At 42.6% G+C, this 21084-nt stretch overlaps 2 protein-coding genes across 2 annotated transcripts in view; one reads left to right on the top strand and one right to left on the bottom strand.

The window, feature by feature from the left end:
• MOB3B (MOB kinase activator 3B) overlaps positions 1–18318 on the bottom strand; it is a 214314-nt gene extending 195996 nt beyond the window's left edge. The window contains exon 1 of the mRNA XM_008047958.2: positions 18158–18318. The gene's annotated coding sequence lies outside the window, so the exon portion shown is untranslated. The remainder of the gene's footprint in view (positions 1–18157) is intronic.
• IFNK (interferon kappa) lies at positions 12566–13288 on the top strand. Its single transcript, XM_008047959.2, has one exon. It carries the CDS (start codon positions 12566–12568, stop codon positions 13286–13288), a length of 723 nt encoding a protein of 240 aa, XP_008046150.2.
• Positions 18319–21084: the final 2766 nt, after the last annotated feature.

Here is a 21084-nt window from a genome sequence, read left to right on the forward strand (position 1 = left end):
GAGATGGGCTAATTGTTCACCAGACTAGTCCCTCTCCTTCCCAGGCACATGGCTACATTTTCTGACTTCCCTTGCACTTAGCTGTGATGATGTGACTAAGTTCTGTTGCATATCTCTTGAAGCCTAGCCCATATAACCTTCCCATGCATGCTCCTCCACGCTCTTGCCCCTCTGCTCCAGCCTGATAAAGAGAAGCCCTGCAGACTTGGAAGCCACATGGAAGATGACAGAGCCACAAGAGGAAAGGTGTCTGTGTCCCTGATCACCGCTTGGAAGATAGCCAACTGCAGTTTCTGTGTAAAGTGCCACACTTTACACAAGTGAGAAATGCTTCTATCATGTTTGGACCATCCTACAAATTTTGGGTGTGGGTTTTATAGTAGCTGGTATTTAAACCATCAAAGTCCTGAGATTTTTCCAGAACATTAAGAGATTAATTATAAAATTAATGAAGCTAATCATTGTGTGCCAAATCAGACACTAGCTGACAAAATAAGTATTAATAAATAATCTAAAACTGAGATGTTATTATAGAATAGGTTATACTCTACATAAACCATCAGAAGCGCTGAGAGCTTAAGAGAAATATTGCTGAAAACCTTGAAATATAGAAAATTCATTTCATTTATTTAACTTTTCTGTGACATGAGAAAGGTTGCCATAGCTTGACTTCAGTGACAGAAGCATCTTGATCCACCCTATTAAACACCAGTGTTTCATGGGAGTATAGTTTGTGTTGAAGCGTGAGTACAGATAGAATTAGATATTTCTAAGAATTTTTTTTTTTATAAAATGGGAGAGAATTGGCATTGTCAGCTATAGGTTCTCATTTATACTTAGGAAATTACAGAGCATGATCACATTCTTAATTTCATAGTTATATGATTATATTCCACGATGATTAGACTGCAGTTATTCATGGTTTAAATCATTCACAAAACACATTATTTTATTTAAATGTTCAATTGTACAAGAATATGCATTTGTTCTGTATAGGAAATACATCAAGGGATACCCTCAGAAATGTAAGCCTCAAGTCAAACCTGAGAAATTCTAGCCTCAACCCAACCTAAGACCAATTAAGTAAATTATTCATAACATTGTCTAAAGTATAAGGGACCTAACCTAGCTTAAGTTCATCCAGTTAAAGATCTAATATCAAATGAAATTACTTGCTAGTTATCAAAAAACTATCATGTTAATTCAAGAAAAACCTTAAAATCAAACAGAGTATCAATGGCAGTGCTGGAACACTGCCTTGAGTTATCACTGATGTTAGCATGAACCCAGATATGTCCTAAGTAATTTACTAGCAACATGTCTCAAATCAGTCCTATTCCTTCCTCCTCCACTGCTCCCACCATTATCCAGGCTGCCACAAATCTCACCTGGCCTACTGAAATATCTGCTCTGGATCTGGCCTCTTTGCTTCTACTCTCACTCCATCTCTAAATTGTCTCCCAACGGGGCCCCAAAGGAATCTCCTTAAAGCACATGTCATATCATACCACTCTCTTGTTTGAACCTGCTTCATTTGTACTCACTGGTCTTAGGATAAAATTAGGATTTTTTTCATGGCCTGCCACACCTTACCCAGTCCTAACCAATCCTAGTACCAATGTCTCCATTCCCTTCACTCCAGCCCAAATAATCTCCTTGTGTCCTTTAAATATCTCAAGCCCTTCCCATAGGGCTTGTAAATTTGCTGTTCTCTGTGCCTGAAATGCACCCTTCAGCTCTGTACATGGCCAACTACTCTTCACCCTTCACGACTCAGCTCAACCATCACCTCTTCTGGTTACCCTTTTGCCCTATTTATTTCCTTCATAGCGCTTATAAAACCCTGAAATGCTATTTTTTTTTTTTTGAGTTGGAGTCTCACTCTGTCGCCCAGACTGGAGTGCAGTGGCCGCTCCCGGCCACCGCAGCCTCGACCCGCTGGGCTCCGGCGATCCTTCCGCCTCAGCCTTCCAAGTAGCCAGAACTATAGACACATGCTATGATGCCTGGATAATTTTTGATTTATTGTAGAGATGAGGTCTTGCCTGCCCAGGTGGGTCTCGAACCCGCGGGCTCAGGCAATCCACTCACCTCAGCCTCCCAAGGGCGCGGGATTACAGGCTGAGCCATCGAGCCCGGCTGAAATGCTATTTTTTTATTGTTTGAAAACTTGGACATTCTATGAAGACATGAAGCTTCCCCCCTCCACCTTTTTTACCACCTTGTATCAGGCATCATTTTCTCAGAGATGGATGAATGAATGAATGGATGGATGGATAGATGGATGGATGGATGAATACATGAATGGATGGAAGGTGTATGTAGTAGATACTCTCAGCATTCTTTGACCCAGAAACTGGGACCATCCACGAGACATTACCACATTTGGTAATGAGTCATCCCCTGGGAGGAAGTCACCCTAGGAGGAATGTGTATAGGGCCATCCTGATTTCTGCTCTCTTAACTGCATCTCTTCTATGAATACAAAGAGGCTTTAGCTCTGGGACCAGTCATATAGCCCTCTTCACACAGTGAGTTCTACTCTTAAAGGAAATCACTCAAGTATGCAAAACTGATCATCTCAAGTGGATGTGTCAATATTTAATTTGCTCTAATATTTGGACTCACAAGCTTATCCTGGCTTTGAATTTTAAGACATCCAACTTATGAAGAAACTCTTTTAGAAAAAGAAAAAGTCACCTCCATGTAAAGTAAAACCATACGCTGCTTAGATTCCTGTATCTAGGACTATTCCCCTTAGAGGAGTACACAGCAAAGCAAGCTATGACTATGTGGAATTCCAGTATGTGCTTCACTTTTGCTTATGACACTGGTTAATGTGACAGAATACCTTGTTTTCTTGCTCTGACTAAATGGAATAGAGTTGTGCCTACAAATCGTTTCCCCAAAAGATCCTCTGTACACATAATAAAAAATGCAGGATTGGACTGGGCAAGAGCTCTGGAAATGTCAGGGCAGTTTCTCCGCACTGAACACTCCTGAGGATGCCAACATGTGTGACTATGCTTTTCCCCACTTTGGACCATGATTAAGAAAGGCTATCCCAAGTCAGCTGAACTGCTGAACTCCTTTCTGTAGCTCGACATGAAAAAAAAACACCAATGACCCCTGCAGAATGCCTGCCAAGGAACTGCATGTTGGCAAAGAGACAGCAGCCTACAAGGAGGGGGATTGTGAGAATCAGCCCTGCAATACATGTGGGAGTGGTTAGTCCTGTAAGGAAGTTGCTAGGGTCTCTGCTCAGGACGTCCCAGGGCGCTGCCTTTTTGAAGACCCACAGAAGAAATTCTGCCCAGAACACATATCAAGAAAAGCTTTGCTTCTATTGAGGACTTAGTTTTATCGCATCTTTATCTTCTATATACTGCGAATATTTTAACAGATCGTATTATCACTTTGCTTGTAGAAAGCCCAGGGGCAGATTGGCAATCATCTGCAATACTGACATTGGACACTCTGACATGCATTTTTATGTTCTAACTGTACCCCTGACTTCATTTTGTTTTTTGCGTTGTTTTCTAGAGTAAAAAATTCTGATTTAGCTACAATTTTATTCTCTTATATTGTATATACTTCTATAGACTGCTTCAAATCTTTTTGGGAATGAAGTAGATGTATAGATACACACAGTGAATTTTACACTAAACTCTTTAACCCTAGTCCTGTACAAAGACAATATGACCTCAGACAGACTTGGGTTTGAAGACTGATTTTGTGGATTTCTAGCTCTGTGACCTTGGGTAAGTTACTAAATATCTCCAAGCTTCCATTTCTTCCTCTTTAAATTGAGGATAATAACATCAACATTGAACAGTAACCCATGAAAATTAAAGAGCAGTATATAAAGTGTTGGCAATTAGTAATTATTAAATAAAAAGTATCCTTTATTATTATTAACTATACAGATTGTAACCAAAGGATGATCAAAGATGTCTGGTTGATCATGCTAACAGACTTTTGGGTATTAACACTAATATTAGCTACTCATATGGCACATTTCTCTCTGTCAAAAACCTGTGGTTAATTACGTCCATGCTAGTTCAATGTCTCCAAGCCATTCTTTCCAACATGCTGGAGATGTTGCAAGGTCCTATCCCCATTAAGGCTTGCTGTACCATATCCCCTGTCATAGATTGAACTGTCTTCCCAAAAGACATTTTGAAGTACTAATCTCTAATACCTGTAATGTGACCAACTGGGAAAAAGGATCTTTGCAGATATAATCAATGTAAGATGAGGTCATACTGGATTAGGGTAGGTAATGAGTAGTGTCCTTATAAGAAGGCCATTGAAGGGCCATGTGAAGGGACACACAAACACATGGCAAATGTAATGTTACTATAGAGGCAGAAATGATGCATCTAGAAACCAATGAGCACCAAGGATTGCCAGCAAGCATCAGAAGTTAGAAAAGGCAAGGAAGGATTCTTGTTTAGAGGCTCTTATAGGAGCATGCCACTTTGATTTTGAACTTCTAGACTCTAGAACCATGAAAGAATAAATATCTACTGTTCTAAGCCACCCAGTCTGTGGTGGATTTTGTTATAGCAACCCTAGGAAACTGCTACACACCACAACTGCCATAGCCCCAAGTGATAGAAGTAAAGTAACCAAAACAACTTTCAGCCTAGTTGCCATCTGCCAAGGACATCATAGATACATGCCTGGCAATCAGATGGGAGGCATATACTAGAACAGCTCGAAGAGTTTGACCTTGAGCTTCAGTGAATTGACTCTCCTTTCTGATCTTAACGTATCACATCAGAAAGAGGGCATCAGGTCTAGGTCAACACTGGCAAATAAAGTTTAACGGAATGGCTGCATTAGATTATTGTTCTGAGGAGAATTCTGTGGAGTCATGTGGGCAAAGATGCAGGGACAAATAAAACAGTCAGAAAATTCCATCCTCATTCTCATCTTCTGTGACCATCTTCTTCAGTTTTCTCTTCTACTGCCCACTTTTCAAACATAGAAGATTCCTAGGGTTCTGACACTGATTCACTTCTTTTCATACCATGTATATTCTCACTAGATAGACCCACTGATTCTTATGGCCTCACCACCTACAGCTTCTGCAGATACTTTCAAATCTATCTCTCCCACCTGCATCAGTGTCCTTGCCCTCATCCAGGCCCATATATCCAACTGTGGTTAGACAGTTCCACGTGGCTATACCCAGACAATTCAAAGCAACTTGTTCATAACAGAACTTGCCAGTTGCTCCCTAAGCCTGCTCCTCCTCCTATTTGCTATCTCTCAGTGGGTGGCCCAGCTATATACCAAGCTAGAAAACTGAGCTTCTCCCTGATCTATTTCTTCTTTCTCACTCCACTCCCGTGCAAAATCAATTTCCAAAACTTGCCAATCTTACCTCCCAAGCAATTTCCTTCTTCTCCATACCTGTTATCATCGTCCTAATTCAAACTCTCATCAGCTCTTGCCTCTGAAGACTCTGTTCAGGTATCACTGCCTCCGGGAACCTCTACAAGACACATATCCATCTTGTCTGCCTTTGTATTCTAGGAATTTAGCATTGTGTCTAACACTGTAGGCAGCAAATGATGACAATGATGGTGATGGTGATGATGATGATGATGACAACGACTGTCATTTACTAACCACACACTTTGTACAAGACACTGTTCTCAGCACTTTCCACTGCCACAGTTATCTTTGGGAGAAGGTTCACTTATCCTTCTTTACAAATGAAGCACAGAAAGTGTAAGTGACTTGCTCAGTGTTACACACTTCTATCAAGAGGCAGAGTTGTTCAACTGATCTGATATTCAATTTAACTTAAAATAGGGTAAAACACAGAAATATCTTTTCATCCGACAATATTTACTGAGTACATGCTATGTGCTAAGCACAGGGGATACACCATAGAACAACAAAAAATAAACAAGTAAATGAATATATAGATACATTTATTTCGGACATAGGGAAAAGTCTAGCATCTCTCAGGAAATCCATTCCGAGCAACTTATCAGGTTACCTGGGGAAGAAAGAAGACTCCTCCTCACTCTCTCTGGTGATAATAGATTGTTCCCAGGTACTACCTCCAAACCTAGGCATTGCTCGGATACTAAAGAAATCCTAACATTTGCAACATGTGATTCCTCTGCCAGTCTAAAAAGTCTATTTAAAATTGTTCATAATAATGCCTTTCTTTGTTCTCCACAAATGTCAAGAAACCTTATGACCACATGTAAGCTGATCGTAATTAAAAGAAGCCACTATTATCATCTTTGCAGCACTAACTACTTCTAAAATGTTTATCCAGGCTGGGCATATAAACCCAACACTTTGGGAGGCTGAGGCAGGAGGATTGCTTGAGCCCAGGAGTTCAAGACCAACCTAGACAACGTTGTAAGACCTTGTCTCTATAGAAAATAAAAAAATTAGCCAGGCATGGTGGCACTCACCTGTAGTCCCAGCTACTCAAGAGGCTGAGGTGGAGGAATTCCTGAGCCCAAGAGGTCATGGCTGCAATGAGCAGTGATGGTGTCAATGCATCCCAGCTTGGGCAACAGAGTAAGACTCCGACTCATATATATATATATATATATATATATCTCCAAGACAAGAGGACATTTATTTCCATCTCTACTCCACTCTTGTCATTTCTTACCAATTACAGGCACTCTAGGATGTGACCTGGGAAGAAATCCACATCTATTCAGTGGGTAAAGGGGTTGTTTAGGTAGGTGACGTCTATATTTCATCCCCACCAGCTGAGATTCTTACTACCACCCCAGAAATACAAGCCTCAGTAGGGATCACAAGGACGCGCAAGGAAACCAACAGTGGAAGGAAGATGTGGATGGAGGCTATTCTGATAATCCCAAAGCAGAGAAAAATGAATATTTACTTAAATATGTATTCCACCATGTTACATTTTTAAAAAATCAAGTAATCATTTTCTAAGAGCCCAAATTATTACGAGGTAGGAAGTCACTATGTGCATAATATTCAGCTGGGCTGGAAAAGAGAACTGGGTGTTAGTGTGTCCAAAAAGGTTCTCTAAGGCTGATATGATACAATGACAGCTACTGGTAGCAGCTAGTACAAAGAAGTGGCAATGCGGAGGTTGGGGGGCTGTGTAGAGAGAAATGGTCTTAGCACCTCTCAGCAGTTCTGCCTATAAAGGTGACCTAATCAGACTTGAGAGTGATAAGAAATCACATGGCAGTTTTTGATTCGGCAAACACTTACCATCCTTATTGTACGAGGTGCCATGAATACAAAACCAAGTAAGTCACACTTCTGATCTGGAGGGGAAGATACATGAATCAAGCAAATAATGCAAAGCTGTGCGATATAACCAGAGAGGAGGTACAACAGTGCTCATGATCTAGCCAGCCTCAGGAAATTCCAAAGAGAAAGCATCAGAAGTAGTAGAGGACCTTAAATGGACACTTGAGTTCCCATTTGCCATTCTGTAAACTTCTCAAGTTTCATCAACACCTGACTTTGACCTCTCCATACCCCTACACAAAAGGAACTAAACCATCAAATAGTTTCGATGTCCTTGAGGCATGGTTCCATTATCTTCATTCAGTCATCCAACAAATTGTTATTGAGCACCTACTGTGTGCCAGGAGCTGTAATAGGCAGGATCTGTCATAGGCCAGATCTGGTGAGCCATTTATCCCGAGCATCATATCCATAAAGGGCTTATAATGTCGATTTTTAAAATATTATCTCTAAATAATAGATATACAGTGATAGAAATATATTTACAGGATTAAACCTCAAGGCATACCACAATTTTTAATCCTATTTTTGTCGATTAAAAAAAAAAAAAATATATATATATATATATATGTACATACAAGATACAAGTCCTCCTAGTCCCATCCATGGAAGTGATCCAGGTCATTCTTATTCTCTGTGGGTACTGCTGGGCATTTAAGAGAAAGCAAACAAGCCAGTTCTTGCACCTGCCCTCACAGGACTTATTGCTTAGTGAGGAGAAAGAAATCAAACAAGGACACATATCAAACTGATAACTGTAGTTACCCCAGGGGATGGGAAGAGCTTAACATGAGGCTGAGTAGTCAAGCAAAGCTTTCACTTTCCCTGAGGTGTTTGAATTTTTACAATATGGACATATCATGTATTCCTTGTGCAGTTGTCATCCATTTCTACATCAGGTATATTATTAAGAGAAGAATAGCCAGGAAGGGACCAGAGGACCATGCTGGCCCAACTGAGGTTGGCTTCGATGCCAAGGAAGCGAGAATGAGTGAAACACCAAGTTGCCAGAGCTGACTGGGTTGATCTGGGGCTAAAATGGCCACACACAACATTGTGGTGACTGTTGCCCACATGCCCTGTGGGAAGAACTGCCAGGCTTGGATGCAAGGCTTCTCTTCCCTGGAATCGCTACTGGCTTCATCACCTTCTGACCCCACAACTGGAATGACTTATGTTCACACACTGAGTAACATGGATGATCAACGTGTTACTCTCACTCTGGTTTGAAACTTGTCTTTTCAGGAAAAGCAATAAATCTCACCAGCAGATGCCAAATGCCCCTCAGCTGAATCACAGCTACCTCGTCTAGACTGAAATGTCTCATTTCTATTTTGTCAAACTGATTGTATCTTGCCGGTGACTGTTAACGTGATAACCCATAAGGACTCCAAACAGTCCCAAGAACAACAGAACAATCCCTGCTAACCAGCTTAACCCTCTAGGAAAGCCTGACCACATATAAACGACCCCAGATATGCTAGGGAAAAAAGAGCAGAGTTCATGGAAATAACGCTAGCAGATCCATGCACATTCTGTTAATGACAGACTAGGCAGTTATGACAGACAAATTTGGAGTAAAATATTTCCTTACACTGTCATTCTTTTCAATTTTCTGATTATATTGAGATACATTCAGATGACATGGCTTTTACAGAACAGAGGCATGACCAGTGACTGATCATTCTATAATGCTTCTAAACAGAGCAATTATGTGTAAGCGTACACGTGTGTACTATTTTGTTTTACTATGGCAGGGTGTATTTTAATTGGAGTGTTCACTGTTAGGAATATGTGCATATGTAAAAGCCAGCATGGACAAATGCAATCAAATGCAACCCTGCAGGAGGAGGAGAGGTAGCAGAGGGAAGGCTTCCTGCAGAGGATGTCCTGTCTGAGCTCTGTTCCAGAAGTCAGTGGGAGCTTGCATGGAGGATTAGAGCTGCCAGATAAAACAAAGACTCGAGTTCAATTTGAATTTCAGATAAACAGTGAAGGACTTTTTAGTACAGGTATGTCCTAAATTTGCACAGGTGTTCTGTATTTTTATTTGCTAAATCAGGCAATCCAAATGGTGGGGGAGAGGCAGACACTGCTAGCCATCTTTCCTTCTTTGTCATGAATATTGTCAACATCAGCATCAGTCAACATTCACAACACACAGAGAATGAGTTCTGTGCTATAGGGAAGCCCTGACAATCACTCCTCCTGCCTAAAACAGAACATGACTGTTTCTTCAACCACAGTCTCCTTGAGAACATACACTACACCTTCTTCAGGACCGAGGCCAGTGATTGGCATTTGGTAAGTGCTAAAAATACATTTTTGGGTAAATGAGAAAATGATATAGAATGTTAGTAAAGGGAAGAAATCTGGGGTGAGAGGGCTAAAAATGACAAAACCACACATAGCAGAAAACACAGGGAACTTTTAGACAGTTGACAATGGCCAAGTCTGCAGCCAACTCTCCTATCTATGAGCAGAACTGCTTACCACACTAAGGCAATAGAACAACTTCTTAGCTCAGTACCTCTGAGCTGGCTCAAACTAGTGCAAAGTAGACTAAGCACCATGGGCAAGTTATAGGGAGGCAGGGGGGTGTACCAAATTGGGAGATCAACACTGGTACAATTATCTCTTTTTAAAAACTCATAGCTAAAGAGGAAAGGGCATTGTAAAAGCAGATAGAAGAACAAGAAGCGCTTTTGTTGGGATAGTTCAAGAAATTTTAGGTAGAAGAAATTATATGAGGTATGTAAAAAGGTGAGATTCCTCAGAGATGCTTTGCACTTTATAGACTCGTGTGTGTGTGTGTGTGTGTGTGTGTGTGTGTGTGTGTGTGTATGTGTGTGTGTGTGGTCATAAGTATACACATATATGCATAAACTTTTTTAATTAAAAAGCTGCAAGATTGTACACTACCACATACTGTATGTCATTAGTATCAACTGATTGGAACTGAACCTTAGAAAAAATTAACATTTCCTTTTGAAACTCTAGAGTGGAAAAGTTTAAGTAAATAAAGTAATATTGATTCCATTTCAGATGTATACTTGCAATAATTTTTTTTAATGTACCATCTTTTAAAAACAGCTTTGGCTAATTAAATAAGAAACATTTGCTGACTACAGAGAGCTTTTAAAATCTGGGTAAATAAAAATAGAAAAATAAAAATTACCCATTATTCTTCCAGTCAGAGATAATGACATAATTTTTAGCATGTATACATCAAGATTTTTTCTTTACATCTATGTCTATATTTTTCAAAAATGGTATCAGATTCTACATTCCACCATGTAAACTTGTTTAAAACTTGCAAGTGTATCTATCTAAGTGACCAAATATATTCCCACATATAATTTTCAGTGCTTGCATCTAAGTTTTCTACTGATGGCTTACTTAGCCAACTATCTATGGCTGAACATTTAACTTGTTTTCCATCTTTTCCTAAGATAAACTTCCTTACAGCTAAGTTTTTAAAGACGTATCATTATTTCTGGTGAATAAATTCCTAATGGAAGAATTGCTGAGTCAAAGACTATGTTACATTTTTAAGGTTTCTGATCCCTATCGCTATTTTGCTCTCTAAGAAGGTTGTGTCAATATATAATCCCATATAAATTGGGATATTATTTTTCTAATATTTTTCAAAGTTAGTCCCCTTGAGAAATCTGTCCATGAAATCAGAATTTATCTAGATAGAGCATTTGGAGTAATAATATATGTGATGTTTTCTTTTTATAGGAAATAATTCCCACAAGCCAGGATTTTAAGCTATTTCACTTACCCACAATTAGCCTTTGGAGCAACCAAACTGACTTAGATAAGAATTCTGTAAGCCAAACTTTATACCAAAGTCTGCCATATTTGTGGAGCGTGGCTGCTTGTCAATCTAGAATGACTTTATTGAAAAGTAATGTATTTCTTTATGATAATAAAATAAGCTAGCTTTGTTTAATGACATCCCATTTTACTTTCCTGGAGGAAAGAATTAATTTGCCTTGGTCATAATCAGAGGAAGCTTATTTGGTCAAACAAAATAAAAACTACAATGGTGAATAGACATCAACACCACAGTAACATTGGCCCGAGTGCGAATTAGCTTGGCTAAAATGGGTGATTTCCTATTTATATACCTCCTCAATAAAAAATGAACACAGGAACAAACAAAAACCTTTGCAGAGTCCAGAACCACCAGGCAAGAAGAAAGACTAACCAACCAAAAGTTTCTGTTTGTTTGTTTTTGAGTCAGTCTTACTCTGGAGTGCAGTGGCATGATCGCCAGAACCACAGCCCACATCTGCTGGGCTCTGGCAATCCTTCTGCCTCAGCCTTCCAAGTTGCTGGGACTACAGGCATGCAGCACCATGCCTGGCTAAGTTTTTTATTTGTTACAGAGACAAGGTCTAGCCAAGTGCCCAGGCTGGTTTCGAACCCGTGGCCTCAGGCAATCCTCTCAGTTCCTCCTCCCAAAGCGCTGGGATTACAGGCATGAGCCACCATACCTGGCTAAAAGTTTAAACTATATCTAAAGGAAAAGAAACTATATGTTTAAATTATATCTAGGAGAAAAGAAAATGTATGATACTATAAGAGAGAAGCTAATGAAGGAGAAAAATATTCTCAAATATTCAGCCCTCTGGAGAAATTCTAAGAAAGATATATAAAATGCTAGGAGATGGATTTAACTAAAGGAAAAGATAGTTGGAGAATATCAACATTTTCTAATGCAACAGAAAACCAAGCTGGCTTAGCCTTCTACTTAATAAGTGCCATACTAAATTGACCAAATCCGTTCCTCTTTTTTTTTTGAGATCCAGAAAAATCAAATCAAAAGAAAAAAAATCCAACTAGAAGCTTATTTTAACAATATCGGAAAACCTTAAACTATATCATGCTCTGGTGACCTAGCAATCAAATAATCACAGTCGTTTGGTCAATGTCTGTGATTAACTCAGTGAGGGAGGATGTCTGGCTACAGGGCCAGGTAAAAAGATATTTTCATGAAGCCTCCCTCTCGCTGATGTAAAAGAGTTGAGTGAGTGAGTGTATGGAGTCACAGCTTTTGGCTTTCTGAAATACCCTGCTTCTGTCTTGTCATGATGATTCTTTAGTGCTGAGATGGATCATCCAGGCATCTAAGGTAATGCAATGGTAATGCTTTGCTCACTTTCCTCAAAACGATTTTTTAAAAAAGCACTTCCAAAGTCAGCACAGTCACCCAAAGTCAAAAAACCTCAGAGGCAAAGGAAAGGGGCCGTAACCCTGAGAACCATAAAATGACGAAATGAGAAAACTCCTCCCGCTGAAGATATCCAGGTATATGAAAGAGTCCTTAAGACATCACTATCAACCTTGGGTCTTGTGGATTTTTAGCTCACAAAAAAAAACAATCACCAAGCCCGACATGAATCAAAAGTGTAAGTGGCTCACGTTCCTCATGGGTCTGTTCATTACTGGCATCCTGTCTCTGGACTGTAACTTTCTGAATGTTCACCTGAGGAGAGTCACCTGGCAAAATTTGAGACTTCTGAGTAGCATGAGCAACTCATTTCCTGTAGAATGTCTAAGAGAAAGCAAAGCTTTTGCGCTTCTCCAAGAGAATCGATCATACACCCAGCCTATGAAGAGGGACATCAAACAGGCCTTCTACGTAATGTCCATGCAGGTCTTCAACATCTTCAGCCAACACACCTTCATATCCACCTGGAAACAGAAACATCTGAAGCAAATCCTAATGGGACTTGATCAGCAAGCAGAGTACGTGAAACAATGCTTGGAGGAAGAGGAAAAAGAAGACATGGAAGAAATGAATAAGGATGAGATGACACACTCAGGAACCGGGGTCTCCCAGCTGAGAGGCTTAGAACTGAGAAGATATTTCAACAGAATATACAACTTCCTAAAAGAAAAGAAATACAATCACTGTGCCTGGGAGCTTGTCCAGGTAGAAATCAGAAGGTGTTTATACTACTTTTACAAATTCACAGAACTACTCAGGAGGAAATAAGGTATGTTTTTTAAAATTAAAGTTACATTTTCCTCTGAACTCTCCTTCGCCTTTTCCTCCTCTTCATCTTCTTTTAAAGGATTATTGTGCTATCCTGTTTGCCTGTCCTCAGTTGGATTGGTGGTAGTTTGTGTAATGGTTGCTACCTGTATTGCTTGACATTGTCAGATCAGTCACGTTCACCTTTTTAAGGAGAGGTGATGCCAACTACCCCCTGGGTGGTCAAGAGTCTTATTAGAAAATCCTTAAGACAGGTTTAAAGGAACCAGATTCCCTCTCCATCTTCTATTTTTTCTTCCTCTTTTCTTTGGCCATATTGAATATGCTTTGCTCTGCTACCTTTGAACTTCATAAAGACAACAAAGTATAGGAGCAGAGAATGTTGCAGAATTTAACATTTCAATGACTTAACCCTCTTGCTGCCAAGGTTGTTTATTCAATGAAAGTTCAGCACATTTTAAAAAGCTTAAACAAGCTCCCTAGAGTCAATACCCTTTCTTTTCCCTCTTCCTATACAGAAAAAAAAAAAAGTTGACACTTCTGGTCCATTTGCTTCTCAGCTGGGTTTGTTTGAAATGATGTGGTTTGTAAAATGGTATTTCATTACTTTCAGAGAGTGAAGATCCTTAGTTGAAATTGAAGACCATTAAGCTCTCATTTAACCTTTGAGAGCCTATGATCCTAATGCATAGCACTCTTCATTCCTGATGTACATATATTGTTTTATTCCTATTTCTAAAGGCATGAAAAATGCTGCAGAAAAGTATAGTTCAGTATCTATCTTCCATGGTTCTTCATGTGCCTGGAATGAAATGCCTAGTCATAATATGGAAGAATTTTACAATGGGTTTTCCCAGTTAGAAGACTACTACTTTCCATCAGTTAATTAAACTATCCATTTTAATAACACATGACACTTTATCTTTTATCTTAAAAAAGTCACTTTGTACTCAGATTATCTATATTATTTAATTTTTTTCATCTGTATTAATTCACTACCTATTTGAAATGAATTTTCTTTTCATCTCTCTCTTCTACCCCATTTCACCATCATCTACCTTCAAGCAAAAATTAACAGAGATTGGGACTATACAAATGTACAAAAAAAGAGTGAAATGTACCTAGTTCAGCTCTTAGGGAACCTCTCCTGCCAATGCTCTTCTTCCTTAGCATGCTGCTAGACCATTCAGTTTCAATTTGTTCCAAGTGCAGGACTCAAATGGTATAGCCAAAGAAAGTCTTATGACAAATATGAGGCAAATTTCCGTCCAAAAGTAAGAAGAAATGTAACAAGAACAAACTATGACTCATGTCATATGGGTTATCGGCAGAAGGATCAGACAATTAAATGAGTGTAATCCACTTAGTAAAACAACTATCAATAGAGTTGTTCCAAATGAAAAATAGCACTACAAGTTTGTAAAGGTGTTGGGACATACAAGCTACTGAGCTGAAAATATACACTTGCTCTTTTCCATGAATTTTTCTAATAATGCCTCTGCTTGGTCTCCCTAATAAGCTTACTAGAATGATGTCAGTTACTTTAGTAATTTATGGTTGTAGTCTTGCCAAGTAATTGCTATGCGGGAGGGAAGAGAATGGCCAAGAAAGCTGCACACTTTCAGTCAATATGGATTGCTCGAATATACGGCAGGGATGGAAATCAGAACAGTACGCTTTTATAAAGAGCACATCAAATCTAAAGAAAAATGAGAGCATCTCTGCTGAAAACAGGAAAGGACACAAACTGACATAATCACAAACGAACAAGTGCTAACAGACAATATGAAAAATGCTTAATCTAACTTTCTTTAAAAATGCAAAATGGGGCTGGGTGCTTTGACTTATGTCTGTAATCTCAGTGATTTGGGAGGCCTAGATGGGAGGATTGCTGGAGCCCAGAAATTTGAGACCAGCCAGAAAAGACCTCTTTTCTAAATAAATAAATAAATAAATAAATAAATAAATAAATAAATAAAATTATCTGGGTGTGGTGGCACATGCCTATAGTCCCAGCTACTAGGGAGGTTGAGAGGTAGAAGGATCCCCTGAGCCCAGGAGGTAGAGACTGTGGTGAGCCATGATGGCACCACTGCACTCTAGCCTGGGTAACAGAGTGAGACCCTCAACTCAAAAGAATTTTAAAAAGAAGCAAAATAGGACAACAGGATACTCTCCCTTCTATCAGTATGGCAAAAATAAAAAGGAAAGATAACATAGAGTGTGAGTGGAGTATAAGGTATCTCTTTGTGTGTTGTTGGGGAGAGAGTAAACTGGCATATATTTCCTACAGGGCAATATGACAGTCTTAAATATCCTAAAAAAGTGAACCAACCCCTTCGACCTAGTTATCATATCTCCAGAAATTTATTCCAAGGAAATAATTTAATTAGATAAGATTGTTCACTGAAGCCTTGCTTATAATACACCCCCTTTTTATTTTTCATTTTTACCTCTATATTTTGTTTTTCCTACAATGACCTTTTTGGGAAAGTTTTGTTTTGTTTTTTGCTTTTTGTTTTGTTCTAGAAGAAACTGTACAAGTTTATTTTCTACTATAATTACCCTGTGTTTCTTTACTGGGGTAGACAGGGACAAGCACTGTCCTTTTACTTTGCTAATGATACCTCTGGGTCCTTCTTAAGCATCTCTGGTCCTTTTTCTTGTTGTTGCTGCTGCTAACTTTTAAAGGAATCTGTTCTTGGGGATCATTTTCATGATGAAATGTTTATAAAGTACTTCAAAGATCTTGCTTTTTTTCTTTTGCTGATGAAATGTTTATAAAGTACTTCAAAGATCTTGCTTTTTTTCTTTTGCTGATCCCACTGGTAGTATCCAGAAATCACTGGAGAAAGTGCTCTGTGTGTCACATTCCTGGCTTAGCAGTCTCATTTCTTTTTTGCTAAATGGAAACTCAAAAGTTCTGTTAAGTTGGCAAAGGGAAAACTCCTGGAACGGCGGAGAGCCAAGCACAGTCTCCACTCAAAACGTCTGAGTAGGTACAAGGTTCACACGTGTTTCTTCAGAGGCCACCATCCTCCCCTACGTTGGGAAGGGAGCTGGAGGATAAGAAGGGTGTAACTGAGTCTCCTCGAAAGAGGGACTGATGGGACGTCCCACCGAAAAAGCTGGTAGCACCCAGTTGACTGCCTTCCAACAGGTGCAGAGTCTCAGCCTCCCCTCACAGGCAAGACAACTCTCCGTGCACCATCTGGAGACTCAGCTTTCTCAGAGCGGCTACTTTGCTTTTATCCAATTTTTAATAAATAATCCACACACGAAAAAATGATCACGACGTGTAAGCATTTAACTTGTGCAGGAAAACAGGGCCACCTATCATCTCCCAAACTGGGAAGTCACCCAACTGGGAAGTCGGGGCCATTCCAGCCTGGGGATTTAAACTTGGAGCCTTGGACAAGTCAGAACTCCGCGTTCATTCCGGAGTGAGCCACCACACCAGTTTCCAGGCGACGTCTGGAGGCTTCCGAGGTTATTTGCCTCTCCATTCTCTTTTTGGCCACTCGCCCGCCCTCCCGCCCTTGGAAACTCGCAGACCCCAGAACCTCTGCCTTCTGCTTCCCAGAGGTGGCCTGGCCCCCTCCACCTCCCTGGCGGTGGCCCAGCCACCACGTCTTTAGCTGGAGATCGAAATCCTCGAGAACCAACCCCGGGACGCTCTGGATCCGGGTGGAACCACGCTTTCACGGTCTCCAAATCGGCCCCCCCCTCGGACTTGCGCCCTTCGCGGCGCGGGGGGGGGGGGATCAGACCTGAGAAAAGCGCCCGGGGCCACAGGCAGCCGCCGAGGCGGGGAGGAACAACCTTCCCTCCGCCCGGGAACCACGAGGCCAGGGTGGGGCGGCCTCGTCGGGGCCGGGCTCCTCTCCTTCGCCAGCCGGGATCCCCCCACCGGAGCTGGCGTGGGGGGCGGGGAGGAGGCCAGAGGGGCTCCCTTCTCTGCCCAAACCCCGCCAGATGTTGGAAAGGCAAACAATAGGGGCAACGCGGAGAAACAAAAGGCCACTCGCCACGATCTCCGTCGGCTGTGTCGCCGGTCCCCGCGGGGAGGGCGCGCGGGAGAGGGTCAGGAAGGGGGCGAAGGAGGACCCCGGGGGTTTAGAGCCTCTGGTGCTTGCCAGGAGCCAGGAGTCGGTCCTTTACCATCCCAGGGGGGTCTGGCGGGGGGGGGGGGGGATCCATGAAAAGTTGACGGGGTTTCATCTTCTTTCCCAGTTCAGAGAAGGGAGGGGCTGGGAGATGCCAGATGTATGACAGTTCGTTGTTGGCCCAAGAGCGCAGCGGGGCTTTGCGCGTCCTTCCTGCACCCCCGCCCCCAGGAAGCATCGACACCCCGGGGCGACCTGGCTGACGGTGCGGAGTTCCCCGACGCAGCCACGAGCCGAGTCTCCTCCCTCAAGATCCAGACGCCCCAGCGGCGTCCCCCTGGCCGGGCGCACTTTGGTCAAAGTTTGTCTTCCCGCCACGCACCGCCCGGCACGCACCCTGCGAGCACCCGCGCTGCGGGGTGGGCGCGGGGACAGACCGGCACCCCGGAGGAAGGAGGATTTTGCGGGTGTTTCTCTTGGAAAACCAAGGCCACAGAGCCCGGGGAGGGAAGGGGACTCTTGCTCCTGCCGGGAAGTGCGCACGAGAAGCCGGCCAGGAGCCGCGGCCCCGGCTCGTGTCGATCGGGGACTTCGGCCCCGGAAGCCCGCGGCCGGTCGGCTGGAGAGCGGGGCCCAGCCCCTCCCGCCCCCCGTGGCACCCGCCCCCGGGGGCGCCCGGCACCTCGGCCCGCCCGGCGACCCCGGGAGCGAGCGGCTGCCGGGCGGCGCAGTCTCGCCTCTCTCGGAGCGGGTTCCCACTCACCGTGCGGTGGTGCCTCCAGCCCGGGCCCCGAGGACCGTCTTCGCGGGCTCGGCGGCAGCCGGCGCTAAAGGAAAGGGGGGAGCTCTGGGCAGGTGGGGCGACGCTTGCCGATGCACTCTGGGGGCTCTCCAGCCCGCGCGCGCGGTCCCAGCGAGCCGGCCACGGGGCTCCGGCGGCCGCCACCGAGCTCAAGAGCAGCCCCCACAGGCACCCAGCGCGCCGCGCGGTCCGCCGGGGTCCGATCGTCGCGCGGGGGGCCCCTGGCGGCCGCCTGTGGAATGGCAGCCCCGTGCGGGCGAGGAGTCGGGTCGTCTCGAGGATCATCTTCCCTCGGTAGAGGGGTGGGACCGTGAGCAGTCTAGAGGGGGCTCCCAGCCTTGCAGAAAACCTCCGGCCAGGGCAGCGAAGAGGATGTCGGATAGGAAAGGATGCGTTCTGGGTCCACAACGGCCACTTCTAAGGCACCCAGAGAGAGGGAAGTGGCTCACATGCTCCAGGACTTTCTGATTGTTGAAAAAAGTCATGGGCTGCCCGACACAAAGCAGAGGATTAATCATTTGGAAATACTCTGAGATTCTAGGAGATTTCCTAGCACGAGATGGGATTAATGGATGAGCATGGACTCATCATCAAGCCCAACCCACAGCCCACCGCTTTCTATTTGTGTGATCCTGGTCTATACATAGAACCTTTAAGTCTCAGTGTCTGCTCTGTAAATCGAAGGGATCAATACCTTGCAGGATGGTTGTTAAGGTAGATTAAACAGAGAAAGTTTTCTTAGTTTACAGTAAGAGTCATCAAATATCTGAGAAAAAGTATTGGGTCTTCCACATCTTTTAATTCTCCATGTGATTACGTCTTAATGCATACTGATTATATATATTATAGAACCACTATTGTATAGTTCTCACTCTACACTTTAAACAGGTTTGGAAATATGTTAAGTAGAAGTTTGGATATATGGAGAAAACGTCCCTCCTTCAAAAAGAGACTTCTACAGTTGCTAAATGAGACTCCTAAAATCACATTCATCGTTTGCAATAGCAAGTCACCTTGGATATCCTAAGAAACATTTAATATACAGTCATGGTCTCATGACATCAACTCTGGATTAAATGAGTGTTTTTAATTCTGTGTCATTTGTGCAATGCAGATATATTGATGATTGTGACTACAATACTAAAACATTAGGAGGAGAACTGCCAGACACCAACCACTAAGCAATATTTCTGTCCATCACTGAGGAATGCAACCTTATTTCCAAAACTGCCCCATTTTTAGACACTCCAACCCCATCACTGCATGTAAAGCTTCTTTTGTCCTTTTCATCAAAAAAAGCTTTCCATCATCCAGGAGAATTAGGATGGAAGTGTCTCTTAATCACACCAGTTTACTTTTATTAGTCTTACTCACCATTGCCTGCCTAAGAATTCCTATTATATAATTTTTCCCTACTTGTCAAGAGGAGAGGAAAAATAAGATTTCTTGTCTTGCAAAATAAAGCAGACTATGAAGATCCATCTTTTGCCCTTGGAGGAGGGCTCACCCTTCAGGGTGCAGTTGAGGAGGTCATGGGCAGGGCTGAGGGGCATTCAATGATAACCACAAACATTAATGGAGCTGTCTCCACCTTTCTCCTTGGGTTTCAGCCTCATCCGTAGGGAAAAGAGAACTTTATCCCACTTCTACCCCATTAGTAGCTCTTTCTCTGGGGAAAAGTGGCAAATCTGGAGGTTGGGAAGGAGACTTTTTTATTTCTTGGATAATTGTCACCAAGGAGTAGGGCCACCCACTCTGAACCAGCTTCTCTGTCTGTGACCAGGTGGCTGGAGGAGAACATCTCAGCCTTCAGAATCTGTTCTGAAGGGCCAGGATTCTAGGTGCAAGCCCTACTTGGTCCTGGGCTACATCTCATTCTCCAATCCTGCTTTGATCACTGTACTGCATAGGTGTTATATATAGGTGTTATATTGACCCTATCATGAATGCAGTGAGATATTGTTCCCATTGGCTATTGTTTCTCGTGAGTATATTTCTTTCATGTTTGGAAAAGCAATCTGAAGGGAAAGAATGGGGGAGGAGGGACATTCAGGTACCAAAAGTTCACTCGTGCCGAGCTGATCTTCCTTGTCAATCAGGCTCCCACTGCAGTCTTCCCCATCTCCGTGCCTGGCCACAACTTACAATTGCTCAGGCTCCAAACAATGGCTGTGAAAATATATGTCACATCATGTCACTCTGCTGCTCAGAATCCTCCTTTGGCTTTTGATCTTACTCAGAGTAAAACTAGCACAAACTGACATCCTTTATTTCTGACCTCATCACCTACTGGCCTTCCCACCATAAATGTCTCTCCATCCACCATGCCCTCCTTTGTTCCCAGAAATGTCAGGAAGCTCCTATCACAGGACTTTGATACTTATACCCTCTTCCAGGAACAGTCTTTCTGAACGCTCAGATAATTTGTGGCTAACTACCTCACTTCCTGCAGGTCTCTTTGCTGAAAAGTCACCAGAAGTCTCCCCTCTCAATCTCATATAAAATTAGACTTTACATATTCTATTGCATTTAATTCTCACAAGACTTCTATGTGGTAAGTACAGGTGAGGGAACTATGGGCTAGAAAGTTGAAATATCTTGCCCAAGGCTATGCAACTAATTTGTCCAGGTTTTAAACTTGGCAGTGTGACTTAAGCCCATGACTGTAACCCTCATCCTCTCCTTCTGACAATCCCTATCCACATTCTTGGTTCCAATTTTCTCCTTAGAATTTGGTGTCATGTGACTGGGCTCATGCCTATAATCCCAGCAATTTGGGAGGCTGAGGCGGGAGGATTGCTTGAGGCCACGAGTTCGAGACCAACCTGGGCAACATAGTAAGACCTCATCTCAATAACAACAATGAAAAATATAACTTGGCATGGTGG

The sequence above is a fragment of the Carlito syrichta genome, unplaced genomic scaffold (genome assembly GCF_000164805.1).
Source record: "Carlito syrichta isolate Samal-C Ts95f unplaced genomic scaffold, Tarsius_syrichta-2.0.1 Scaffold119534, whole genome shotgun sequence".
Taxonomy (NCBI): domain Eukaryota; kingdom Metazoa; phylum Chordata; class Mammalia; order Primates; family Tarsiidae; genus Carlito; species Carlito syrichta.